Source organism: Daldinia caldariorum (assembly GCF_022478825.1).
Source record: "Daldinia caldariorum strain CBS 122874 unplaced genomic scaffold F4812scaffold_1, whole genome shotgun sequence".
NCBI classification, from domain to species: Eukaryota; Fungi; Ascomycota; class Sordariomycetes; order Xylariales; family Hypoxylaceae; genus Daldinia; species Daldinia caldariorum.
The window spans coordinates 1,642,567-1,668,487 of NW_025953037.1; the positions used below are offsets into that span (position 1 = coordinate 1,642,567).

The 25,921-nt window shown below is 47.5% G+C and overlaps 6 protein-coding genes across 6 annotated transcripts; 3 read left to right on the forward strand and 3 right to left on the reverse strand.

Annotated features, from left to right (window-relative positions):
• Positions 1–208: 208 nt before the first annotated feature.
• Positions 209–3,154, reverse strand: F4812DRAFT_17652 (pali-domain-containing protein). Its single transcript, XM_047929992.1, has 3 exons — positions 2,737–3,154; positions 1,194–2,661; positions 209–1,144 (listed from the first exon to the last, which is right to left on the reverse strand). Exons 1-3 carry the CDS (start codon positions 2,924–2,926, stop codon positions 622–624), a joined length of 2,181 nt encoding a protein of 726 aa, XP_047794886.1. The 5' UTR covers positions 2,927–3,154; the 3' UTR covers positions 209–621.
• Positions 3,155–6,377: 3,223 nt separating this feature from the next.
• On the forward strand, positions 6,378–9,700 carry F4812DRAFT_409451 (ABC1-domain-containing protein). The gene is made up of 5 exons (XM_047932443.1): positions 6,378–7,387; positions 7,450–7,937; positions 8,153–8,592; positions 8,674–8,948; positions 9,172–9,700. Exons 1-5 carry the CDS (start codon positions 6,573–6,575, stop codon positions 9,188–9,190), a joined length of 2,037 nt encoding a protein of 678 aa, XP_047794887.1. The 5' UTR covers positions 6,378–6,572; the 3' UTR covers positions 9,191–9,700.
• A 2,074-nt stretch (positions 9,701–11,774) lies between these two features.
• Positions 11,775–14,127, forward strand: F4812DRAFT_17755 (uncharacterized protein). Its single transcript, XM_047930000.1, has 2 exons — positions 11,775–12,753; positions 12,810–14,127. The coding sequence occupies exons 1-2, from the start codon at positions 12,287–12,289 to the stop codon at positions 13,960–13,962; spliced, it is 1,620 nt and encodes a 539-aa protein (XP_047794888.1). The 5' UTR covers positions 11,775–12,286; the 3' UTR covers positions 13,963–14,127.
• A 1,180-nt stretch (positions 14,128–15,307) lies between these two features.
• On the reverse strand, positions 15,308–17,877 carry F4812DRAFT_464669 (uncharacterized protein). The gene has a single exon (XM_047938366.1). The coding sequence runs from the start codon at positions 17,737–17,739 to the stop codon at positions 16,042–16,044; it is 1,698 nt and encodes a 565-aa protein (XP_047794889.1). The 5' UTR covers positions 17,740–17,877; the 3' UTR covers positions 15,308–16,041.
• Positions 17,878–21,051: 3,174 nt separating this feature from the next.
• Positions 21,052–23,431, forward strand: F4812DRAFT_409465 (uncharacterized protein). Its single transcript, XM_047932444.1, has 3 exons — positions 21,052–21,724; positions 21,831–22,141; positions 22,246–23,431. Exons 1-3 carry the CDS (start codon positions 21,602–21,604, stop codon positions 22,757–22,759), a joined length of 948 nt encoding a protein of 315 aa, XP_047794890.1. The 5' UTR covers positions 21,052–21,601; the 3' UTR covers positions 22,760–23,431.
• Positions 23,432–24,106: 675 nt separating this feature from the next.
• On the reverse strand, positions 24,107–25,836 carry F4812DRAFT_18052 (Choline/ethanolaminephosphotransferase). Its single transcript, XM_047930025.1, has 3 exons — positions 25,398–25,836; positions 25,139–25,281; positions 24,107–25,039 (listed from the first exon to the last, which is right to left on the reverse strand). Exons 1-3 carry the CDS (start codon positions 25,703–25,705, stop codon positions 24,246–24,248), a joined length of 1,245 nt encoding a protein of 414 aa, XP_047794891.1. The 5' UTR covers positions 25,706–25,836; the 3' UTR covers positions 24,107–24,245.
• Between the last annotated feature and the right edge of the window lie 85 nt (positions 25,837–25,921).

Consider the following 25,921-nt stretch of genomic DNA (forward strand, 5'->3'; position numbering starts at 1 on the left):
AAGAAAAAAAATGCTTACGTGCTTCTGATTGCATGTAGCTACTATTCCATATATCATAGACCAGCCGTAAACGAAGTCCAGTATCAGACATAACTCCTATACATCCAGAGAATTTTTAAAAAGGGTCGGCTTCCTTGCAATTGCCAAACCCTGCTGCCATCGCGTCTCCAAACACCCATCCAATCAATGGCGGTAGAAATCGGTCTTCGGCGGACATTAGCCTCGGGGCTTTAAAAGGCACTACTTCATAACCTCTTTTGACCTAGTCCGTGAGAACACGCGACTTAATTAGAGGCTCGTAAATGATGACGAATAATGTTCGTCCATCATTCTTAATATGTCATCCAAAGAAATCCGCGTTCATCAAGCCGTCGATGGTTAGAATATGAGTTGAATAAGTCACATGTCGAATAGAAAGTTTCCTGTGCGGGTGGGTATATCAGGATAAAGGTTAGGAAAAGAGATGTTGACCGTAGTCAGATTGTGAATGCTTGAACAGCATGTGTTGGGATTAAGAAACCACAACATGCTTCTATGTAGTCGAATGCGTCTTAAAAGCCAGATGAGTAGCTTTTGCGCACTCTATAGCGCAACGGATAGGAAAGAATCGAATGCAAGTTTCTATAAACCCGGATATGCACTTCCAGGAATCATGCCACCTCTCCCGGCAGCTCCCCCGCGTGTTGATGGTAGCTGAAAGTCAGGGTTACTATTAAGAACATTCACTTCGTTTCGGCCAACCGGCTTTCGTGGTGGCACCTGCTGGTTATATCCATAGCCGGGAGGTGGGTTCCAACGAGGGTTTATGCCCCTTTGAGATATAGAAGTAAATCCCGACTGTTCGGATATTGCTGGACTCATAGGCTGAGGCGGTACGTCATCGTAACTTGGCCCATCCTGGGGCGGCAGTTGCAGTTGTGGCGGTTGCGGTTTAGGAGCTGGCTCTTCAAAACGAGGATCTACATCTTCATAATAATCACCCTTGCTAGCGGTCGCTGGTTGCGGTCGCGGTTGCGGTTGCGGCTGCGGAGATGGTGTCCCACTGTTGAGTTCTTGAGGAGGGCGGGAAGGAACTTGAAGAGGAGCAGGGACCTGTGACGGCCGCTCAGGTTTTTGCCACCCCTGGCGAGGAGGAACATATGAACTATTCATAATGTCAGCGGTGGAACTACTTCATCAATTACTTAACTAACCCTTCTTGACTATATCTGCTTCCTTCGCTCATAAAAGTATCGTGACGGTTTGGCGAGGATGTTCTTGCTTGTTGTAAAGCTAGCATGCCGGCTACATCCGCATCGCTATCCCTCAGTTGATTGTTAAACTGACCGAAGCCTTGAGGTGGGTGGGCGGGGCTTCCCGTATGAGCATCCATCTCTACCGCTTGACCTACTGGCCTTTCATGTGCGTCATCAATACCAGGCATCGGAGGAGGGGACTCAGCCCGGGGTAAGTCACTGATACGGTCGGGATTATATCCTTGGTAGTTGCCCCCTTCAGCCATGCCGGCTGGGATACTCGGTACGGGTGGCTCATTGTCATAAGAGTTCATTACTCCCGCCGGTGATCCTTGCCGTCCTGGTCCATAATCACCATATGCGCTAGCCGGAGATGGTCTTCGATCATATGGTCCGGGACCTGGATAGGTCGGTGGCGGTGTTCTTCCTCCTCTCATATCGCCCGGTCCATAACCTCTACGGGGCCCGTAACCTCCCCGTCCATTTGGTGGAGGCCCGTAACCACCGCGACCGGGGCCGGGGCCATAGCCGCCTCTCCCATTCGGCGGTGGTGGTGGGCCGTATCCGCCTCTTCCGCCGGGTGGACCATAGGGAGCACCGTAGCCACCTCTTCCATAACCCCCTCGTCCCCTATAACCAGCTGGAGGACCACCACGACCCCGTGCATTGATACGCTCGAAAGACGGACCTCGTCGCATTTTGTACGCATCCTGGGGCTGCTCTTTCGGATTACCATACTGATCTCTCGGCACTGAGTTGCTAGAGTCTGTCCGTTGCGGTACATTATATGTGGAAACTGACATGCTCGTATCGGCAGGAGCATGATTTGGAGACCTATCCGAAGGAGTCCTAGCGGTCAAAGGTATACGTTCATCACTGCTGCGATCATCCCTTTTTTCGAACGAGGCAAATCCGGCTACCTTATCGCTCGGTCCGTTTGCTCCACTTACCACAGGAACAGTAGGCTGTCGTGAAATAGTCGGGGAAGGTGGCACCTCTTGTTGAGCCTGGCGGTTGTAGTAATTCTCTCCACTCATCTCGGCATTCTCTGCGATTCGCCTCTTCCTCGCCTTTCTATTAACTAGGGTGCGTCGCATGGCGCATGAAATAATAAAACTCAAGAATACAAGAAGCGTAGCAGCCAAGACGATATAAGAGCCCCAAGCCATATGGGGAACGAAAAGTAACACATCGATTAAAAAGGCAAGAAGGCATACTAGAAACGTAATGATGCCGAAGATGAAAAGTAGTAACAGATAACGTGAAGAATGAGATGGGGAATGAAGGTGGGCGACAATGGCAAGTACCAGCATCACCAAAGTTAGGAGACAGGCAACGGGATGAACCACGAGGATAGCGGAAAGCGTTGTCCGCGTTGTAGAAGGCAAATCAAACGTAGCCGAGTCCGTAGGAGAATATATTTTTGCTAGAAAGAGGTTAGATATAATTGTTATAACTCAAGTTTTGGTCGATAAGAGACCAGTTTTGAGGCGGGCCATACATGTATCATATCCAATCTCTATTGGGCTGCAATTACCGTCTGCTTCACAATATCCGAAGACCCCAAAGTTGACGCCTTTATATGTACCTAAAGGAATCGGTTTAATAATAGGAGTCGACAGGACGGCGAGCAGGAGCATGGCGAAGGCTGCAAAGAGCAGCAACGTTAATGGTGTAGCCGGACGCAACATGATGACTGCTTAGCAGCGCGCCGACTCGAACGAGCCGCGACGCCGAAGTAATTGCTTTCTCGTTTAATCGAAATCAGGTCCGGTATTCGAGTCGATTTGGGTCTTAAAGGTAACAATGCGATTGTGGATATGAAGACGGGCAATTGAGGTGATTCGATATCGATATAGGCGACATGTAGATCAATGGGTTATCGGATCCAATTCTGTATTCGTAGTTCGTCGTTTCGTTATATCGATTATTATGTTCGCTGCACACAACCTCCAGAACTTGTCCACTTCTCCCAAATGACCGATGCGTAAATACTCTTTCTACGAAGGATTCTCGAATCCCTCTCCTTCTTTGATCTCCTTCTCGTTGGTCTGCAACTTGTCAACCTAACACGCTTTCCAGAAACGAGTGACTAAGAGCGATTATGATATAAAAAAAATCAATCAAACCCAAGTGGCGCAGATGTGTTACGCCAACGTGGTGGCAGTGCCAGTGGTGATGGGGGGGGGGGTGTTGAAGATCGAAAAAAGTCGAACTTGGAAAGAAAATGGAGTTTGATTGGAAGGAGAGCGCTTGATGAGATTTGGTTGATTTGGTCGATTTGTTTGGGCGGGCGGGCGGCACGGGGAGCGTAAGCGTGACTGAAATCTAACGCACCTTCTTGACTTGCGGGTTGCATTGACTGATTGAACAAACTGACAAAGGGGACCTTGACTTTTGCGTACTTTGGTGGACCTCGAACCCAATTCTACCAATTGTGCCAACTGCAGGTAATGTTCTAGATTAGTGGGGCTCCTGCATGGTCGATTAGGAGAGTGGCTTAGCTCTTTGCATTGCATGCTTTAGCACGTTTTTCACTAATTGCACTCTAATGGGGCAGAATCGCGTCAAAAAAGATGCCCCCTAGCCAGTACCTAATATTTCAAAACAAACTCTTATTTTCATTGCTAATAACGCTTTAGCAACATAACATATTAATTTAATATATTGTAAACCTGCAGAATAATACTAAAGCTATCTTATAATAATTTTTGATATTAAATTGACCTTGTATTGACTTTTTTACATTTAATTGAAGTTGTAGTAGTATAATTGTGTTTGGGTTTGGGGTGGGGCATTTTTTTAACGCCATTCTGTGGGGGTTCTGCCCGCTTTGCTCGACGCGAATTTCCCCTACAAACTCCTTCCGACTTCCCTGCTTCCCTACATTTTACGTCTGGACGGTGGGGTTTATCGTACCTGCCTAGGCCCTAGGTAGGGAATTAGCGCCAAGGGCTAGTCGGGATCAATTCTAACGGGGCCGAACAAGCAATTGAACAAGGCCCTAAAAGTCTTAACCTAGAACTTTTGAAGGATCTTAATTATACGATATACCCAATGCGGCTTAACCTGAATGCAAGTTAAAGTTTAATCTCCTCTCAAATCTTCCCTTACCAAGATCGAAATGCCGTCTAGGTACATACCAAGTTAGTAACTTCTTAGGTATACTAGAAAGAATAGGTACCTCTATCGTTCTGGACCTGGAACTCGTCATTGCTACATAACAACCCATACATGCATCACCGAGTTCTACAGTAGCGCAAGCCTGTATAATCCGTTCTGCATATTTAGTGTAGGTACTGTTGCATATTACCTCCTACCTAGAGGAAGTAACTCGGCGTAACATCCCGGGAGCGACTTCAGCTCCACTGCAAGCATCGCCTTATCATTTTCGATGTTGAGACATTTCCAAGCTGCGCTATAAAGCATGCAATTACCTTGGTACAATATTTAAGATATCTCTCTCGCGCTTTACGACGCCATGTGGTGTATCGTAGGACCGAAGTGCGAATTCCGTCCGCCTTACTATATAGTAACGAGCTACGAAGACAGCCCCCCCAACTTCGGTGCCTCTTTTTCTGAAGAGTACGTCGGAATAAGCCTTCGTAAGCGGCTCTCGTCTCTGCAACGTTCGATTGATGGGGAAATGCGATGAGCTGGCAGCTTATCCGTAACGTAATAGTACATAGAAAGCAGCGCTGCAGCAGGTTTCCAGATAGGCTAAACTTGGAAGTGCGGGATTTGCCGTTGGCATATCTTGGTGTCTTGGTGTCTTGGTAAACCACATCGAATGCTTCTTAAAGGGTCACAAATATTTGAAGACCACCGTGAGATAGATGATACGTTATGTAACATCGTTATCTCATACCTATCTTCTGCGGCCACATAGTAAGAATACTTGGTTTTAACTGTTCCTCCCAGGCTTTGTGATTATGTAGTTCGCCAATAATAGGTAGAACTTGGATAAACATCTGGGTCGAACAAATATTTTGGTGAATCCTCATTTCGTAATGTTTACCTCTTAATCACCTCCTTATCCTACCCGTGTCAGCAAAGCAAACATCCCGATCAATTTCACATACGAGCGTTGACCGTGAGAAATACGACTTGTCGCTTTTAAGAAGCGAGGTAGAACGATCTGCATCATCTCATCATCCATACCTAGTAGCCCAGTTGCTCGTTGCGAATCATGAATCATCTGAAGTTTATTACTTTGCCTATCACAAGCCACAAGCCACATGTGAGATTACCTTGGGAGGTATCTAACATTGTAAGAATACGGTATATTTGTTACATCAGCACCTTAAGCAAATCGTATAAGTCAGCCAACCAACCCGGCCAACATGAAGTCAGCTTTAGCCCTACGTACGTACAATTTTGCTACCTAGAAGGAATTCTTAGGTTATATACTGGGGCAACGGTCAATTAATAAAACCATCGTGAGGCACATTAGCTCAGGCTTCTGAAGAATCGATTGCGATTTTCTCTTGAACTAGAAGACGTAGCATGTGTTTCATAATGCGTCAGCTTTCTCAAACTCCCCAGATCCTAGACTGAACGCATGATCTACATTCACATATCGTAGGCTTCTGACGCAGAGCCTCAGATTACAGGGATAACCTTCAAGCGGGTCGGTAGTTAAAGTGAAACGTAGTTCTCATCTTTTCACCACGAAAAAGATTTCCGTGGATCCTGGGTGCCTGACTTCTTACAAGGTATATAAGGTGCGCATATATGTATATATATAGGTATATATATGCCTAGAGAATTCCTAGTCCTATGACTTCGTGCTAGAACTCGCCTATTTATTAATGGAAATGACGTGCGTAAGTTTAGCATTGCGTACAAGTTTTACAAATCACGAAATTAGAAAATTGAAGTAGAAAAACGTTGATACTTGATTTCTACTACGGAACGCCGAATGCTTTAAATACGAAGGGGTATTGTCTGTGATAACAATAGTAAATTAAAGACGACCAGACTCTTTGTCCGAAGTTGTGAAGTTGTGAAGCGTTAGTTTTGTAGCTCCGCTTAAGAATTCGGGCTAACCAAAAATAATGCCCCACACCGATGGGACCGGACTTGTATCGACCGATTCGGTGCCGGCGGAGATAAGATTTTTGAGATAAGAATGATAACATAGTATTCTCTCGTCATTGATCTCGGCTTACGGAATCAAGTGTAGCCTAGGATCGGTCTATACTTTTTTTTTTTTTTCGGTTCTTACTTCTACTAACTAGCCAAACTATAAAAAAGGTCGAAAATCAACTACATGTACCATAAGAGGTAGGAGGCTTGTCTTCCGCCTCTAAACTTCGCTACGTTGCCGTAGCTAACATGTTTCGCAACGGAATAGCGAACCTCTGCGCTCGCCAAGCTATCCCAAGACAGAAGATTGAGGCGTATAGTGTAGCGAATGTGACGCGATTCTTGACCCCTCGACAACTTCCCAGCCATGCGCGAAGCTTACGCCACATCCGGTCGATACAAACGCATGCCTCCTTCGAGCCTCTACGCCCTCCTTCACCCTCATCTTTAGGCAAGCCGCAAGCCGCGCGAGACTTCAAGCGGACCCGAAAATGGGGCCGGCGACTGCTCATCTTCTCCGCCATAACCGGCACGATATACGTTATCGATAACCAGGCCTTCGCCGCGGGCATCCGACGGTCCCTGCGTACCTTCGCCACGGGCCTCTGGGTCGCACTCGACTACAAGATCAACTTCCGCGCCGAGCCGCTCACCGGCGGCACCATCGAGGACCTGCATATGCGCAGCGCCGAGACGCTGTTCAACCTGCTGCGCGCCAATGGCGGGCTCTACCTCAAGATCGGCCAGGCCATCGCCATGCAGAGCGCCGTCATGCCCCCGGAGTTCCAGAAGATGTTCTCCAGGATGTTCGACGACGCCCCGCAGGACGAGTGGAAGGATGTCGAGAAGGTCATCCGGAAGGACTTTGGAAAGAGCGTGGAAGAGGTTTTCGGAGTTAGCTTTACTGGCGAAGAGGGGAAGGGCCTGATGGAGCGGAGGGCGAGAGCCAGCGCGAGCGTTGCTCAGGTGCATTGGGCCAGGCTTCCGGACGGGAGGGAGGTTGCGATTAAGCTGCAGAAGCCCGAGATCGCCAAGCAAGTAGGATGGGATCTATGGGCTTTCAAGTAAGTCGACCGGTTTGATAACCCATCTTCATTTCGCTCTAAGTGGCTAACTACTACGACAGGGTCGTAATGCGGATATACACATGGTGGTTCGACCTTCCTCTCTACAGCTTAGTACCCTTTATCACTGAACGGCTGATGCTCGAGACAGACTTCAGGGAGGAAGCTAAGAACTCGGAAACGATGCGAAGCCTTGTCAACTCGGAGCCCAGCCTCAAAGGCAGGGTATATATCCCCCAAGTCTATTCAGAATTCACGACAAGGAGGGTCCTGGTCACGGAGTGGATCGAAGGCGTCCGTCTCTGGGACAAAGAAGCAACGCGTGGCCGCTGGTTGGGAGGTTACGGTACCGGATCACCCGGTGTCCTAGGCTCTCAGTTGCAGTTCAGCCCCTCGGACATGGCTGCTGCCCGGCGAGAGCTGCACTTAAATCCCCTGAAGGAGAAATTGAAGCCTGATAGAGAGACCTGGAAAGGACGAAACGGTAAAGGTGGGCTCGGCTTGTCAAGCAAGGACGTTATGAAGACGATGGTGGATCTGTTCTCGGCTCGGTACGTATAAAAAGGTCTCGTTCCAGGTTCCTCTGTATTCTGTCCTTATCTCCCTTTTATCTCTTATTCTTATGTACATGCTAACTAGTCGGTAGTGAGTAGCAACACCTCGTTTTGCCATGCCCATATTATATTCATACGAATATTACTAGATACCTACCTAATATAGGTAGGCAATGATTTGGGAATAGTATGCGAAACTAACATGTTCCAGAAATATTTAAATGGGGCGTTGTACACTGCGATCCTCATCCCGGTAATATTTTCATAAGGCGGTTACCGTCAGGGAAACCCGAGTTGGTTCTAATTGACCATGGTCTTTACGTATATATGACTCCTAAATTCCGGCACCAATATGCATTACTCTGGAAATCGCTTTTGACCTTCGACAACAAGACCATAGCCGAGGTCACAGAGCAGTGGGGTATTAAGGCACCCGATCTATTTGCGAGTGCCACGCTTTTACGCCCTTATGAAGGGGGCGACCAGACGACTAGGAGTAAGTTTACGAAGCAACTCGAGGGGAAGACGCCATCGGAACGGCACTACGAGGCCCAGCGAATGATGAAACAAGGAATCCGTGATTTATTATCAGATGAAGAGAAGTGGCCCAAAGAACTTGTTTTCATCGGTCGGAATATGCGTATTGTGCAGGTGAGTTTTTCGTCTCATATTGCTCTCCCTCAGCAGCAATCGCAAAGGACCCTATTGAGTTCAGCTAACGCATTTATTTAGGGTAATAACCAATTCATGGGATCTCCCGTCAACCGCGTTAAGATAATGGGCAACTGGGCAAGTCGGAGCTTATTCCAAGATCCGAATCTACCTTTTAGAGAGCGCATGTTCAACGCGGGCAATCATCTAATATTTAAGGCTGTCTTGTTTATGACAGATATAGCGTTCTACACCTTTAAGGTCCGGCAATGGTTGGGATTGGGAGGTGGGATGGAGGATGAAGTTGAGGCTAGGATGAGGGAGATGGCCAAAGATTACGGTGTTGAGCTGCAGCAGGTACGTTGATGCTACGATGATACCACATTGATACCCTGATCTTTATTTCCTGGGCGATCTTGAAATTATTCCTATTTACCATTGCTAACCCCTTAGCAGTAAGTGGGATTTTCTTTCCGAAATATCTTCCGACGATCATTCAACGTGGAACCGAGACGTATTCTCTACTATTTAGAGTCAAGGTTTGGAAGCTAACGTAACATGTTTTTTTTAACCGATTAGTGAGGTCTTTGAGGGTTGAGGTCTAGATGTAGATCTACAGATGAGGCACGCCTCGGAACAAAAAAAAAAGAACAAAAAAGACTCTGTAGAATAAGAGGTAAAAACATAGATGGGGGTTAGATGGCTGGCATATACATACCTCATATAGAGTATCAGGCCGACTTGTATTATAGGAGGAGATTATAGGAGAGCTGGAACCCCCCTTTCTTTAAAAAGACTACCCACTTACACCTCTCAACTTACTTTTCGGAGCGATTTGCAGACGTTGTGTAAGATAAATAGGTGGGCAGTTGATATACCTGATGCTGCCTACCCGGGTGGCATAAAGGGGGCCAGATATTGACGAGATGATATTGGATATGTACGTCTGAATTATGTCGAGGTCTACTGGTTGAAGGGGACCGTATCTACCTATATCAGATACCTAACATACATACTACCCCTATACGTGACTATTATATTGTGTACCTTAGGTATGTTGGATCAGGTGTTAGTTAAGGCGGTTACTAGCTTACCTTGATTTGCCCAAGTATTGATATCCTGAACGGGACGCAGCATGTGCTTGCATTTAGCATGTAAAGTCCACGACTGTGGCGAGGAGATTATATTAAACTGGATGCAGCCAGCCGAGACGCGGTGGTTACTGTGCACGAATTTGCTGCAGGGCATTAGCTAGTGTACCTTAGGTAGGTCCTTAGGTAAGGTTAGCTGCCCCTTAGGTAACTATAGTGGTCGAACGTGCACGTGGAGAAGCCCACTTGATGCCACGCGAACGCTGTTAGTCATGTTTTAGTTGCTCAGGTCAGTTCAGGTAGGTAACCGCCGGCGGGGTTGTTTGAGTATGGTTGTTTGCCGTCCTATTGCTATGTGTTAAGTACCTAGGTACCTACGTAGGTAGGTTATAGGCAAAGATTGTATAGGTAGCCTCCAGCACAACCAGGCTTCATGCTTGTTGAAGTCGTAGGGAAAGCAACGATTGGTTGGGTACCTTATGCACTGCGCATACGTGTTATCTAATACGTGGATATCCAACTAATGTAGGTAGGTACCCCCAATGACCCGCCTGGCGCAATCGGGATATTTGCCTGTGTCACCTTTGGTAGCGACGACCAACCATTACTAACCCTGGTTGGTCGCGCCGATTGGACCAATTACAAATAAACTTTTGACTTGAAACTCAAACCCCGTCCAGTCTGCCAGCCTAGCTTGGTACCTAGTAGCGTGGATAATGCTGATGGGTTGCTTTATGGGGCACTTCCCCTTTTCATCCCAGATTGGCATTAGAAACAAATTTGGAGTTAGCAGCTCATCTCATCTTGCTTTGGTGATGCTTGATGCTTGACAACGTCGTCTTCCAAGGAATTTTTTTTTCTCTTCTCCTTTCCCGCGTCATTCCTTTTTTTTTTAATCATTTGGTTCTGACGATGTATGCGGAATACGCATGAAAACCTAACTCTTACTTTCCATTCCTTTTTTAAAAAATATGGAATAGGTATTTGAGCATTGTTTTTATGCATTAACGCTTTTTACATGTCCAATATTCCCCAGGAATCCTGAGCTCGGTTGATCTTCAACAGCATCTCCAATTAAATTGTGTTATTGTACACAGACCACCGCACAGTCCAGACGCAAGAAAACCAGACCCTTCTTTTTTTTTTTTTTCTCGTTCTAATCTGCATCGACCCAAAAAAGCCCCAATTTTGCAGACGTTAACACACGCCCTCCCCCATTTTCCACCCAAGATCTTGTTCCAGCGCGCCATCGCGAACTGACCACATCGTGCGATTCGACGCTCGTTTACATTCGTTCAGGTTGGTGAAATTCCCTTTGAATTTTCTTTTTTCGTTTGGTGACTTGTTATCGCCGTTGTCGCGCTTCGTTTATTTCATGGTGTTTCGATTCGACTTTTATTTATTTATTTATGAGCTATCATAGATGGTTCGCATAAGCTTTAAACCGTGCATTTACATGACATTACATTACACACAAACCTATTGTGCCCTCCTCCCGCAGGTCGGTAAATCACCAAGAGCGACAACTTTCGATTGGTTCATTCCCACCTCACCTACCTACTCTACTTTTTATACGTAGTACCTTTAGAGAAGGTACCAATTGAAACACCAACACCAGCACCATCTGGTCTATGCCCGCCTCCGCTGTCGCGCCCCTCGAGATCAAGTTGAAACCGAGGTGGAGAGCTTGAAGCTCGTTGGTCGATATTATATTGTAGCTCCCTTTAGGGTTCCCTTTCTGAAAACCCCCAAAGCATATTCACCCTGAAGGTGTTCCATCTCCTTATTGCGCCGGGCTTTCTGTGAATAATATGAGCAGCATATCCGACAAATTGTTATTATTATTACTACGATCAGTTCGGTGCCATTGAATTGCGACCCACTTGTTTACATTTACAAGGACCTGGATTGAATTAATTTCTCTGCGAGACGACTTCAACAACAGCTAGCTAACCCCTTGATATTCACTTTTCTAGGTCTTTTCGATTTATTACTCTGCGTTCAGCGTTCGCCTCTTGGTTTCTCCCCCAATTTACATTTACGACTATACCCGGCAGTATAAGTCGTTCAAGTTGAAATACCTCCGAATCAACTCTTTTTAAATACACTTCTTGCAGTATTCCAAAGTCATATTTGGAAACAAGGGACAAGATAAAACGCGAAATTTAGGCGCGCACATTCTTACACTTTCATTCACCTCCAATTCACCTACCATTTTAGTACAAAACAAGATCTCTCTAACAGCAGTAAGATCCAATACGAGTTAGAAGGGATACCCTTTCCTAAAATCGCAACCGTCTCTTCAGTGGTCCAGCACCTGAGCATAATTACGAGTACACCTTTGCGCGAACCCGTCACCAAAAAAAGACCCGATCGCTTGAAACTAAGAAAGAAGGATATCTTGAGCTTGAAGTCAAAACCTACTCTTGAACTGTAAATTGCCCAGCAAAGTACAAGCTCTCGCGCCTCTTATTGCGAAGGTACCTATCACAGGTAGACGTTTCCAAGTCACAGTTGTGGTTTCATCGTTATTCGAATCTTAGATCGCCCTTGCAGTTTAAGCGCGAATAGCCTTGAGTTGGTGCTAGCAAGGGTAAAAAACTATGAGCGAACCGCCTCGTCGATCTAGCTTCGGGATGTTGCTTCGACGCAGTAAATCGGGTGAGTTAGGTAAGGGGGGTAGGAAGCACCATAAGGAGGTACCGCAACGGGAAAGCGTTCCTAAATCCCCCCCTCGTCTGCCCGATCTCTACAATGGTGCTCAACCTCCTGAACCACTTGAGAGCTTTGGAGGTGATACCCGCCCAGACTCTATCGCGATCGTTTCAGGAAAAGTCGACCATTCATTTCACCACTTCCCACCTAGGCCATCTATCGATCCCGGCCGTCCTTCGATGTCTTCTGTTGCTAGTCCTCCTATACCTCCCGTCCCCTCAGGATACTACGTTGACCCCTACGCTCGTGCTGAAAGTATGACGCATCGTGGCCGATATAGCTATGCTAGTAGTGCCGTTAGCACTATTAATAGTCCCAGAAGGGTTCGGAGGAGGAAGGACCCTACTCCCTTTAAGTATGTTTTCCCCTTCATGTGTTTCCTCCGTATTGAAGCTTACGACGAACTCGCAGCATTCTAATCATGGGCACCCGTGGCTCCGGAAAGACCTCATTTCTTGAATTCCTAAAGACTTCCCTGGCCCTGCCAGAGAAGAAGCGGTCTCAACGCTCGACCGAGATTGAACAAGAGGTTACTACCCATGCAACTCCCTCGGGTAACTTCATTCCACACTACGTCGAGAGCGAAATCGACGGCGAGCGTATTGGGTTGACCCTATGGGATTCGGAGGGTCTCGAGAAAAATGTGGTCGACTTGCAATTGAGAGAAATGTCAACTTTTTTGGAGAGCAAATTTGAGGAGACTTTTGCTGAAGAGATGAAAGTGATTCGATCACCTGGCGTTCAGGATACGCACATCCACGCAGTTTTCCTCGTTCTAGATCCTGCTCGTCTGGACCGGAATATAGCTGCCGCGGAAGCTGCCTCGGCCAATGGCCACGGCGGAAAGTACGAACGAGAAATCGGCCGCGTGGTGGGTGGCCTAGACGAAGATCTCGACCTACAGGTTATGCGAACACTCCAGGGGAAGACCACAGTGATACCAGTCATATCGAAAGCTGACACGATAACCACCGCTCATATGGCTGTCCTCAAGAAGACCGTCTGGGATAGCCTTAAGAAGGCAAAATTCGATCCCCTCGAAGCATTAGGTCTTGATGATGAAGACGATACGACGCCAGATTCTAGCAGAATCGACGAGGCCGAAGAGGAGGATGAGGGAGATGAAGCGGCAGTTGGGGGACCAGCAGATTCTGGAGAAGACAAGCAAAACGAGGATGAATCTGCAGTCGTAGAGGACGATAGCGCTGAAGCAGAGGATGAAGAGCCCTCTGTCCAAGGTAGAGCCTCGCCAGCTTCGAAACGCCGCTCGAACACCTCTATTCGCCGACCTAAGTCATCTGAGGGAGAGGGAGCTGACGAAGTTCCATTCTTACCAATGTCCATAATCAGCCCTGATGTCTACGAGCCTGATGTTATCGGCCGCAAATTTCCTTGGGGTTTCGCAGACCCCTACAACGAGGAGCACTGTGACTTTATTAAACTGAAGGAGGCCGTGTTCAGTGAGTGGCGCGGCGAGCTGCGGGAAGTGAGCAGAGAGCAATGGTATGAGGGATGGAGAACGAACCGTCTCAAGCAGAGGCAACCTTCGAGCCGACGTCGATGAGAAGGAATAGTGGATATTTCTAGTGGATGAGACGTTTTTCTACATGGTAGCAGGTCTTTGACCTTTTATGTCTTGGTGTCGTCATAGCATACCCCCTTTTTCAGATATTTTCTTTCTTGTTTTTCATATACCACACGATGTTGTATTCTCCGGCCAGCTGGAGCGACGCAGGAAAAGGGCTCCGCGGGCGTTGATTCTGGGCTCGGGCTACTAGAAAACTTTTTTTTCCCTTCAGGCTCGATTCGACAGCTGAAGGAGCCTCGGCTCCGCGCAGCTACATTTTCATCACATCACGGTGCCACGTCCACCGATTTCAATTCCTTTGTACGAATGTTTCTTCAGGCAGCTAGGTATTCTACTAGGCTCAGCTACTACTACTGCTACTACTCTTATCAGGCGGTTGCTGGCACGCAATGGAGAAGAACAGACTTTATGTTATCACGTCTCGCCGTTTTGTTTTTTTCTTGGAGCTCAGATATCACCTATTTCTTGACCAGTGTTGTTTAATACCTACCTAGGTACCTCTATATGGGTATTCAAATGTTAGGAAATTCTTCTCTTGATTCTTTTTTTCTTGATTGACGGAATTGCTTTTCGGGCATCCCACGCGCAAGTGGAAGTTCCCCTAGGTATTCGAGCAATGCAAAGAAAAGAAAAGGAACAGGCGGGATACTGGATGCAGGAGGCCGCATGTGTGTTTGTTACCCTTTAATTCGGTTGCCTTAGGCACCTAACCTAACTCGAGGTGCTTTTAGCATCTTTGAATTTTTGCCGTTGAAAAGAATGCTCTATCAGGTTATGTAGGTACCTAACCTAATGTATGATCAAGGAGTAGCCTCTAAGGGCGTGCGTGATAAGGTAGTAATGAGGCTGGACCAGCAAAGAGGTAGGTAAACAAGAAAGCAAGCAAGCAGGCGCTTAAAATGTTTATATTCTTCATCAAGAACCGTGTAGCAGAAGGGAAAAGGAGAGCAGGAGAAGAATAAGAGGAGAGACATATCTATTTTCACGTTCTTGCTTAGTTATGCTGCTTTTTGTTTTTTGTCTTTTTTCTCCTGTCGACTCATAAGAAAGACTTGACTGACAGGTACCTACTGTTAGGTTAGGCAGGGAGCACAGAGCTTGCAATATACAATGTAGCTTAAGCCAGCAAAGCGGCATATTATGATGAGGAAAGGGGAAACAGTACCCAAGGTGCCTAGTATGTGATACCTTATGCTGAGTGGATGGGTGGACGTACGCGTGTTTATATGTGCATTAACGTATGAATTAACTGACTTCTAATCAAAACAAAAACTTCCCTATTAAAACACATGTCATCCGTAGTACCTACCACGGTGTAGTAGACGAAGAAGTGGGATTCACTCTGACGAGCCTTGCGCAACAAACGCATTGGACAAAACACATGCAAACACACACATACAACACGATACCCAGAAGTCCATACACCTCCGTGAGGTCATGTCAAAGACACGCATCCCTCCCTAAGTAATATGCACAATCTCCATGGGGTTGGTTTAAATTAGAGAGGTCGAGAAGATTAGGAGGCTATACCTGGCCAAATATTAGGAGACGAAGAGAAGAAGAAAAAGAAAAAGTAACAAAAAAAACTGCAAGGACATGAAATCATTGAGTGCCAAAGCAGCTGCTTACATACAAAGCTCAGAGTCGTCATTCCATTAGAGAAGAAGATTCCATCCTGATACAACCGGCCAACGCCCATTATTGTCCTGTAGACGTGATGCACACGCACGCTTGAGCGCCATGTTCTAATCCAAAACTACCGCCGCACTGCGGTAATCCTATGCCTTCGAGATCCTTTCAGAAGAATGCAGGCAAACTGTCGATTATCCTCGAAAATTCCCTAACGGACTGGCATCATCAACCCCTTTCATGATTCCTTTTTTTTCCAGACCTTGTCGTGCAAGTAGCCTTTCAACTGCCTAAGTCATATGTCCACTCCTTGTAATAACAATCCTACTTGCATCTCTTTTGCCGCGTATAGACCAAGTCTTCAACTTGGAAGTATTTCGAGGCCTTAGCCAACTCTTGCAATTAAGAATACGCACTGGGGGGAATTTAGCGTAACCCGCCACCCGTGGGCGGTTTTTGTTGCGAGGAGAATCCCTGGCTTCTGTCTAAAGACTGATATAACACGCTTAGGAGCGACTCAGCATGCTCACGCGTGGGGATCGCATTGGCATCCTCAACCGAGATGTAACGACCGTCAATCTTACCCTCAGGCTTGGGCCTCAGATTATCCCAGGGTTCTTGGTACTTGGAGCCAAGGGAGCGAGTTATATCGCGGGTGTTCTTTTCATGGATCGCTGCCCTCAGGTTCTTGTTAATCATGTAGTTTCCGTTGTAGAAATCTCGATCAAGCTTAGCCTTATAGGCAATTTGAAACTCGGGGGGTTGCTGCCATAATAGCTTATACTTCTCACTATTCTCCTTCTCTTCTTCTTCTTTCAAGTGCATCGCCGCCCAATCATCGCCCACCTGCTGTGTATCAAAATTGAAGTCGGTGGGGAGGCCCTTCGGAAAGAATCTTCTGGCTTCTTCGTGAGTGAGCGTGTCGATCATCTTAGTGCTGTTACCGCCACATTTGCCAATAAGCGAGGCACGGGGCTGAGAAGATGGGAAGACTACACTCTTATACGAAGGGTTGGGTTGTTGAGGTGTAGGTTGCGTAGGCTGCTGGGATTGGAAGGGTGGTAAAGGGTGATGACGAGGGGCGCCGTCATAAAAGGTATCATACTCGCAAGACTTATCAAAGCTTTTCTGTAGCGAATTTGGGGCTCCGTTGAAGTTCGAGGGCTGGAAGTTACGCTGTCCAGGGGGGCCCGCAGTTAGGGGCTGTGGAGCTCCTGGACCCTTCGATAAAACCGCTGGGTAGGAGCCGCGCTCTCGAGTAGTAGTTGTCGCAACGCTCACATGAGGAGGACCGAGATGCTGTATGGTGCTACGCCCGTCGAGTCTATCGGAATGAAGCAAACTCTCGCCGCCGATTTGTTCTGATCGAATATTTCTAGAGCCAAGGCCGAAAGGGACATTCAAGTCACCGGCGTTCTGCGAGATGGAATCAGAGATTTGATGGTGAGGCATCGAAGGAGCCTGCCTAGCTCTGGTGAGGATCTTCTGTGCAGCTTTCTGCATAGGGTTAGAGTATGACGCCAAGTTTGTAAGCGTCTTAGTTGACATGTTGTTGAAGCTTATGTTGCAATCCTCTCCTTCCTCTCCACCATTCTCGTGAGTATTACTGTCTCTACCATGGTGGTTGTTTACTTCATTATCTTTATGGAGGCTCGCAACAGTGTTGAGGGATAGTTGCGAAATACCTAAAGTAACCTGCTGAGACATATCGACAGAGGGAGTGGAAGAATATTGTTTCGTGAACTCTGTGACTCGCTTAGGAACAGGGCTACCTGGAGGGCCAAGGTTGTCGAGATGGCGGGGATGATCAAGATGCAAACTAGGATCCGGGGGTAGAAGACGAGTAACCTCGACGGGACTGACGGCACGATCAAAATTCTGCTGCAAAGGCGAATAATGGTGGGGTTGAGAATACGGATGTGCAGTGCCGAAAGCATTGAAAGAGTCATCCGAGTAAGGTTCGAGTGCGGACATAGGCATAGGCATAGCAGACCGAAGAGCTCGACCACGACGTGCCGGAGGCTGCATCGGCATCGACTGAGGGTGCCAGACCGAGCCAACAGTTGTGTATTGTCGCTGCGATGAGCTCGACTGATCTGGCTGCTGAGACAAGTGCGTCTCCATGGTGACTGGCTGATAAGACAGTAATACCTTGGCTGTCGTCTACGATTTTGTTCAGTATCCGTTGAGAAAGGATGATGATGTTGTCGTCGGTAGTGGAAATGATGATGGATATGAGAATAAAGTAGGAGAAGAGGTAACGCCTACTTTTCCCAACCCCCTAGTGATAGAACTAGAAGGTATTAACAGGTATCTAACGTTATCTGATATGATTGATTGATTGTTGTTTCCGAGATGGTAATTCGGTGCTTTTTCTTTTACTTGGGGTCTTCTGAATTCTTGGTTAGAAAATTTGAAGTTTGGAGGTTACCTGAAATATGTTGACAATGTTGACGGTAGGCAGGAACTGCACCTTGGGCAAGGCAGGTGGGTAAGGCAGGTAGGCCTGTAGTAACTGTAGTAACTGTAGGAACTTACAACCGACATATACATCACTTTTACGTTGCTTCCTTCCTTCTAGTCAAATTTAACTAGGTACCTGCCATAAACTTGGGAGAAATAAAGCCCATACCCAGGTACGGAAGGAAGCCCTCACGAATGCCTAAATAGGAAAGACTAGTTAAATTTAGGGGTTTGGGGGAAGTTGTGAACTTCAAGGTCGCTTACAGGTATCTATTAAACCCTTGTTTTTTCTTTCTTTCCTTCCTTTTTTTTCTTATATCTCCTTTAACTTTGAGTCAAGTCTTCAAAAAAAAAAAGAAGAAAAAAAAACCATAAATAACGAACGAAGTCTATTCCACTTCGCCCAACTTTGTAAACTACGTGTGAGCAACCCAATGATTTTCACTTCAGACGGAACAGCCTATCCCGGCGCCCTTTGGCTACACTACACGATACTGAACGATACTGAACTCTAGGTAGTATAATTACTTCCATGTTAGTCTTGCTTTCCTTGAGCTCGGTTTATCAGCAATGACCATCTGCGGCCTATTCCTTGCGTCTCGTGCATCTCTAGGATTTCTGTGCTTATAAGCTTACCGGGTAGTTGGAATCAACAGGTCGATAGTACGAAGACAAACTTAGTATCAGAGTTCTTTAAATCAGATGCTGGGGCAACATCTAAACGGCTAGAAAACTGACAGATGCGCCTGATGCCTGATAAGGACGAGATACTCTGAACTATTCGAGGTGGTTCTTGCTTTACCCCTACCTCGCATTACCATGAGACGATCACAACACCTATCCGACTTTGAGTGGATGACCAAACCGCCCAGATGAGCCTACAACTCCGGTAAAAACTTTCCTACCGGAAAGAAAAGGTTGTTACTTTGGGTACCTATTCGCATGCCCTAAAGGAGTTCCGGTTTGATCTTGTTTTATCGTCAGACCTAATACCGTTCGGTTCCTACGTTTGACAGCTCGTTGGATCCCGTATTATAATGCCCTCAAAGCGCTCATAATACAACAGAAACTTTCTACCGGGCCATATCTGGTAGCAGAGGATATGACAGGTTTACTATTCGCGAAAGTCCATCATATCCACTCGGGTCGGTGCATTGTAAATCTATCTGGGGCCGATATCGTCAACGTAAAGGCTTGCATAACTCCCCTGTTGTCCCCCGGAAGCAGATTCTTTTTTTCTCTCTTTTTTTTCGACTTAAGGATTAACAATGAACTTCCGAGTTCGCCAAAGTTGGGCCGAGTTGACTAATCGAGGTATGATTCTGCGCTTCAACAACGAACTGGATTATATTCTACACGGTGTTGTATCCCGTCTAGATTAATTCGGCGGCAAGCGTGAGAATCATCGCCCCATTACCTGTAACGTCTTTGTAGGGAGAGTAGCGTTACCCCAATTCCTACCTGCGCAACATTGCCTCGCCTCACAAGTCTTGGATCGTGACCTCTAAAATTCCCTCGTTAGCTCCAATACTGGGATGACGCAGCGTGTGAACTGGGTTCTAAGAATATCTTACCAAGGGGCGTTTCCTCGAAAAGCGAGTACATGGAATAAGCCAGTATCAGCAACGCACGTGATAACCTTGATACAGATTCCAAGGCGAAATATTATGCTAGGTATTGAACGGCAGTCAAATATTGCACTGGCTAATGTGATATAGACGCGCCACGGACTTCCTAGTCACTTGACGGAGGTCGCCTCGATGCAACGCGACTTACAAGAACAAGACCGAAGGTAACCCAGATGGGATACAATACATTTACGGTATCATCGGATTTAGGGTACGTTGGGTATTGTCTACTACGCACAGAGTCAATTAGTATTGCACATTACGTCCTGCGATACGTGTTAAGCTTATCGTTTCTGGGAGAGCTGACGAACAGCAGAGAACTTGGCTGTTTCATTTCCTCGTCAGCACTGGAAAAGTTGAACCTGCCGAGGGGTATTTTCGGGGTGCTTGCAACTGCATGGTACTCGAAAAGAAAGACTGGGGGCTTGTTCTCTTCTCGTTATCAACTGTCGGGGCGAGAAACGGTGGCTGTGGAGGATCGAGACCTTCCAACCCTCGTCCTATACCGCCTCAAGCTGCAGACACCGTCAGCAGTTTGAGGGGTGTCTAGTGGAAACACTGTCTAACGTCAGTGCGTGTAATGGTGCTATTGTGGAAGTAGAGGTTATGTGTTTCTGGCGGAAAAGTTGATCCTACGGCTATGATTGGCTACAAAGAAGATACAACGGCAGTACAATACAATCCCGCATGCCATCTATACCTGTTTGTTGAACGGCCTACACAACCCCGGTGGGAATGCAGCTGATGACCGACGTACCTCAAACGCTGGTCTTCTGGGTCTCGGAGGAGCGTAAGAAGCATACCTAGGAAGTATGTAAGTCAAAAAGGGGTATGAAGGATTCGAAGACGTGCAAAAGCCGAAAATTTTGCGGGAGGAACCCAACTATTGGCCTGCTTAAACCATAATTTTCTATTAGGTTAGTAGTCCCCTAAAAGTCTTGTTACCACCAACCCAACAGATTGTCTACCTGCTATGGTTCTCTGGATATTTCCCTCCCCTACCCAATGGGAAGGGAGGCATTCAATCAAATGCAAGAAGGGTCAAATAAAAGGTAGGGCCATTAATCTATGGTTTTATTTTGAGACGAACACTCGTTTGGTCACCCTTCTCGTTATGGTTTGGGGTTGTCGAATCACCGCCGAATGTTCTAGGAACGCGGGTGGCGTGGGACATGCAGGTGGTATTTTTTTAAAGTCTACACTACAGCGGCCTTTCGAGTCTCGACATCCCCTCTAGAACGTGTTGGGTACGGTGTAATCCACCCTTCCCGTCTGTGGAGATGGAATAGGTGATTCCTATTTGCCACTTCAACCGAAGGGATATCGCATATTGCCAAAATTAGTAAGACGGTCTCTCCTCTTCTTTCTGTGGCCCCAAGGGATACAAAAAAATAAAAAATAAAAAAAGGCCTGAGGAAATATATCCCATATATCCCTCGACTGCAATTCCACCGGAGGCCGAAGTTGGACACACAAAGGGCTATGTTAAGACTTCGTCTATTCTTGCCTACGTACTTAAACTTGCCTGATATCAAGAATTACCTGGCCTTCTGATCTGCTGTGCTGCATACTTGTGTCAATCTCAAGCACGCTACGCAGATCTGGTAGACAGGTAGATTAGCAAGCCTCCCCTGCGTTCGGGAACGGCCAAGCCAAAAAGAGGACACCCCTGGACCTTATGCTAACCCCCCCGTTACTTGAACCATCCATCAGCAGCAGCTTTCTTCTGGACGTGTGTATTACCAGAAGCCCCAAGTAATAACACCATCGAGCCGCCGGTCTCGCCGTGCAGGCTTTCTTTCCACTTCCTCTACACTTGTTCGCAAAGTCTACGCACCCTCATCCCGTATACAATAGAGTAGATATCTCACGATCAGGTCTTTTCAAGCTAGAAAATGGATTTCTCACACCCGTTCTACGGCGGAGCTCACCCTTATCACTTTATTGGGATTCCTCCCTTAACTCCGTCTCATTCCAACTCAGCCGCATCCGAGGAGTTCAGCAATCACTCTCCACATGTTAGTATATCTCGTACCTTTGCTTTTTTTGTTTTTGTTTCGGCTTTTAGCGTAGGGTCATGTCGCCTTGCCTAGAAAATGAAGCGCTGATCTCGGTGCCAACTAGGATGTTTACGATGGCTTTCAGAACAGTGATCACTTCCAACAGAACTTCGAGCCGTACGCCCAATTCAATCAGCAGCCTCAAGCCTTTCCCGGCCCTCCCGGCCCGCCGACACCGCCGACGCATCCGGCCCGCGGCCAGAGCGGTCAGAGCCATTCTCAAGTGAATAGTATTTCGGGCGTGAAGGGCAGTCCAACCGATATATTGCCTATGGCCAAGCCGGATCCCGATGCAAATAGACAGACGGCGTCTAATTCGGATGACGACGATCTGACGCCTGCCCAATCCCGCCGAAAGGCTCAAAACCGGGCCGCGTGAGTAAACCCCCGGATTTGGGATTGGAGGGACGGTTCTAGCCATGTGATATATGAAGATCGAGTGACCATTGGCTCTTGACTAACATTGCGTCGATATCTAGTCAGCGCGCATTCCGAGAACGCAAGGAACGACATGTTAAAGACCTCGAAGCGAAGCTAGCTAGCTTGGAAGCACAACAGCATCAGACGGCCAGCGAAAACGAAAAGTTGAAACGCGACCTGCAGAAGATGAGCACGGAGAACGAGATTCTACGTGCCACGTCCAACGTCCACGCCCAGAACGGTTCCCTGTCGCCCCCCGCCCCGACGACCACAGGGCCAATGCAGTACAACCCCACGGACTTCTACTCGGACCTCCTCCAGAACCACACTAACAAAACGCCGAGCCACCGCATAGTGGAGTCTGGCGGCGAGCGTCTCTTGGCTGCCGGTGCTACGTGGGATTACATCATTAATCACGAATTATTTAAGCAGGGCAGGGTCGATGTCGGCGATGTGAGCCTGCGGTTAAAATCCCAGGCCAAATGTGACGGGCAAGGACCGGTCTTCGAGGAACGTGTCATTCTCCAGGCTATTAAAGAGAGTGTCGCGAGTGGTAGCGACGAGCTATTATGAGCGGTCGTGCTTTTTCGAATCAGCGGAGCGAAGTGAAGTGGAGTATATGAGACTATGATGGCGTACCGGGTATCACAGGGGACAAGATCGATCTCGGTTCTGTAAATTGGCGAATGGCGTGGCATGTACGGAGGATCGATGAATGGACGAGTATATTACGATTGAAGCGCTTTGGACCTAACTCGGGGAACACGCCGGTGGCATGATATGGAAAACCGTAGAATAAGTACCGGAAAGGGACCGCGCTAGGAAGAATAGGACTGTGGAAGGGAATGATAGAGAGGGGACGACACTACCAAAGTCAAACATGGCCGGGGAGTTTCTGGGCGGAAAGTTATTATTATTATTGTTGTCGTTGTTGTTGTTGTTAAGGGGAGGGGGACGAGGTGAATTCCTAGGAACTAGGAAAGTCAACAAGAGGAAAGGATACAAAGACACACACGCACACACAAGCACACATTATGATTCAACAATCGACTCAAAGTATTTTTTTTTTCGATCCATTTTCTCCTTGCTCATCCTATCTGGTGTTTAACAGTTAGGCGGCTGGATCGGTCGTGTTTTTTTGTTTATATATATATATACCATATACACTACCTTAGGTTAGGGTACCTATTGGCTAACATATAGCCCCGTGGTTTATTATTATTATTACTACTATTTCGTTCCTCATGTATTTGAGATGGAATATGGCCGTTCGTGTTCTCCTTGCCCTCCCCCGCCCCCCCTTTTTTTGTTCTTCTATAACTGTCTTGACAAGGTGTGATGCCATACTTACCTACCTAAGGTACCTAACGGTTTGAATTGGACGAATTAATATAAGCCGTCGCTGTGCTGTGTGTGATGAGCTTTACTTATTTTCCCTCTTGTCTTGTTAGCAGCTCTAACGCAAGGGCACTACTCTTGTAAAGTGTAATACTCGGACTTTATGGATTTCCCGTGTAAAGGGGGGAAGTCTGGACTTGAGTTGTTACTAGGTACATCTTCCCCTCCCCCCTTTCTTCTATTCTTCGTACGAGTGATATCAGGCGTTGTAAATAGATACGTAAACCGCTTATTACAAGAATATGAGTTGGGGTACTAGGTATAACACAGAGTGGAGAGAGTACTAAAACATATGAGGTATGTAATTTATAGACGCCCAGCACTTGGATCATCATCGACATCGTTATCTTGAACCGTATATTTCCTCCCTGCCTTCCTTCCATCCACCCATCCTGCCATTGATTTCGTTACCTCCCATTAGATTATTCATAACCCATTCCACATAAAAAAAATTGAGTGCCTCACTCTTTTTTATAACATTCCACATCCCACCTTGCTGAAATCCGTAGAGCACCTAACCGTCTGGTCTGCTCCTTATAATTCAGAGAAGATGGACCCTTAGGTACTACCACGGCATTTCACATCCCCATCCTCTAGGATAATAATATATAACCTTAGGTACCTACGTCTCTCTACTTCCACACACACACATTCTCTTTTTTCAGTTCACCTTCTTCCCATTGGCAGGTTCCGCGACCTCGACGTACGGGTGCTTGATCGTGAGACACCAGATATCCAAGTAATCGCAGATAGTAACGATAACATCCACCACGAAGGACCCGTACACGCCGATCGCGATGCCCAACATGCAGAACATGTAGGCGACCTGGTAGGCGCCGTCGCCGAGGGCGCTGGGCCAGCCCGAGGCCCAGCCGAAGTGGGACTGGAGGACGGGGCCGAGGGAGTCGATGACGCCGTAGGCCAAGGGTAAGGCGAGCACGTTCCAGTAAGGGAAGGGGAGCTTGACGAGGTGGGCGGTGATGACCTGGCCGACGCTGTAGGCGTTGACGAAGCCGGCGAAGAGGGCGAAGGGCACGAGGTGCTGGGTGCGGATGACGGGCTGCAGGTATAGGTAGGCGGCGACGAGGGCCCAGGTGCTGGCGAAGGGCAGCAGGCCGAGCAGGGCCCAGCGGCTGCGGTCGCCACGAGCCCGGCGCGCGCGGATCACGTTGCGTGCGCTCTCGACCGTGTTGAAGACCATGACCACGACGCCTTGCACCATGTACCACTGCGTGAAGGACAGCTTGTACAGGTACTCGGGGATGCCGAGGGACTTGGGCACGTGCAGCGTCTCGAGCATCGGCTGCTGCCAGAAGGAGGCGCCGCCCAAGTATCCGGTGAGCGCGTACACGAACACGATGATCAGGATGCCTTCGACGGGACCGTTGACGATGCCGAGGGTGAGGGTTCCGGTGTGGTATTCCTCCCAGGTCTGGACGTAGAAAGTCTGGAGGGCTGTTTTTGAAATTGCCTTGTTAACAACTGTCGCTGAATCTGAGAGAAGATAAAAAATAAAATAAAATTAGGGAGAGGGGTGGTTGTAGCGGTACGTACAGGCGAAGAGCGAAGCAACGGTATACCAGCTCTGTCCCATGTTCTGAGAGGCGGCGAAGATGAGACATTCGAGAGAAGTGTTCAGGGCGTCGACGCCATGATCGAATAGCTCGCCGAGGGGACCGCTTTGTCTCGTCCGTCGTCTGAAAGAAGCCCAATTAGCTATTAGCGTACCACAGTCTATAGTTTATACTTATTATAGCATCGGGCAGAGAGAGAGAGAGCGAGAGAGTAGCTCTAATCTGCCTATAAGACATACGCTTGAGCCCCATCCACCGCATCGAAAGTCTGATAGAGGAATAGGCCGACGGCCCACGAGTAGTAGACCCACGAGGGACAGTCCTGGTCGAGGGTCGGGTTGTACCACAACAGCGTGAAGAAGTTGGCGACGATGAACATGAAGCCCGTCAAGGTGATGAGGTTGGGGGCCATGGACATGGGGAAGCACTTGATGACGACATTGGAGTAGAAGGGCTTCAGGATGTATTTGGACGTCAACGAGTGGTCGACGCCCGAGTACTTATATGCCTTTAGATTCGGCAGGAATTCCTGACGAACGTAGACCATCTTGACCGACGGATGCCTTATATATATTATATATATAGGTAGGTGTATATATATATATATATATTAAAATGGAATTTTTCAAGGATGAAGTTACTTGATTCCCTGCAATTAAAGCTCGGGTTGGCTGGCTAGCTGCTACTCCGGACGCCGGATACAAAAGAGGGAAGCAGAAAAAAAAAAGAGGAACGCTTCGACAAGGACGGGACCGGAACGGAA

Bases quoted from the DNA above. Each gene is read 5' to 3' on its own strand.
- F4812DRAFT_17652 (XM_047929992.1), bottom strand. From the start codon at position 2,926: ATGTTGCGTCCGGCTACACCATTAACGTTGCTGCTCTTTGCAGCCTTC. The intron at 2,662-2,736 runs GTATGGCCCGCC...ACCTCTTTCTAG, and splicing joins AGAGATTGGATATGATACAT to CAAAAATATATTCTCCTACG. The intron at 1,145-1,193 runs GTTAGTTAAGTA...CATTATGAATAG, and splicing joins AGCAGATATAGTCAAGAAGG to TTCATATGTTCCTCCTCGCC.
- F4812DRAFT_409451 (XM_047932443.1), top strand. From the start codon at position 6,573: ATGTTTCGCAACGGAATAGCGAACCTCTGCGCTCGCCAAGCTATCCCA. The intron at 7,388-7,449 runs GTAAGTCGACCG...CTACTACGACAG, and splicing joins TGGGATCTATGGGCTTTCAA to GGTCGTAATGCGGATATACA. The intron at 7,938-8,152 runs GGTACGTATAAA...AACATGTTCCAG, and splicing joins GGTGGATCTGTTCTCGGCTC to AAATATTTAAATGGGGCGTT.
- F4812DRAFT_17755 (XM_047930000.1), top strand. From the start codon at position 12,287: ATGAGCGAACCGCCTCGTCGATCTAGCTTCGGGATGTTGCTTCGACGC. The intron at 12,754-12,809 runs GTATGTTTTCCC...ACGAACTCGCAG, and splicing joins AAGGACCCTACTCCCTTTAA to CATTCTAATCATGGGCACCC.
- F4812DRAFT_464669 (XM_047938366.1), bottom strand. From the start codon at position 17,739: ATGGAGACGCACTTGTCTCAGCAGCCAGATCAGTCGAGCTCATCGCAG.
- F4812DRAFT_409465 (XM_047932444.1), top strand. From the start codon at position 21,602: ATGGATTTCTCACACCCGTTCTACGGCGGAGCTCACCCTTATCACTTT. The intron at 21,725-21,830 runs GTTAGTATATCT...GGTGCCAACTAG, and splicing joins TCAGCAATCACTCTCCACAT to GATGTTTACGATGGCTTTCA. The intron at 22,142-22,245 runs GTGAGTAAACCC...GTCGATATCTAG, and splicing joins AAGGCTCAAAACCGGGCCGC to TCAGCGCGCATTCCGAGAAC.
- F4812DRAFT_18052 (XM_047930025.1), bottom strand. From the start codon at position 25,705: ATGGTCTACGTTCGTCAGGAATTCCTGCCGAATCTAAAGGCATATAAG. The intron at 25,282-25,397 runs GTATGTCTTATA...GGCTTCTTTCAG, and splicing joins GCGGTGGATGGGGCTCAAGC to ACGACGGACGAGACAAAGCG. The intron at 25,040-25,138 runs GTACGTACCGCT...TTTCAAAAACAG, and splicing joins CGTTGCTTCGCTCTTCGCCT to CCCTCCAGACTTTCTACGTC.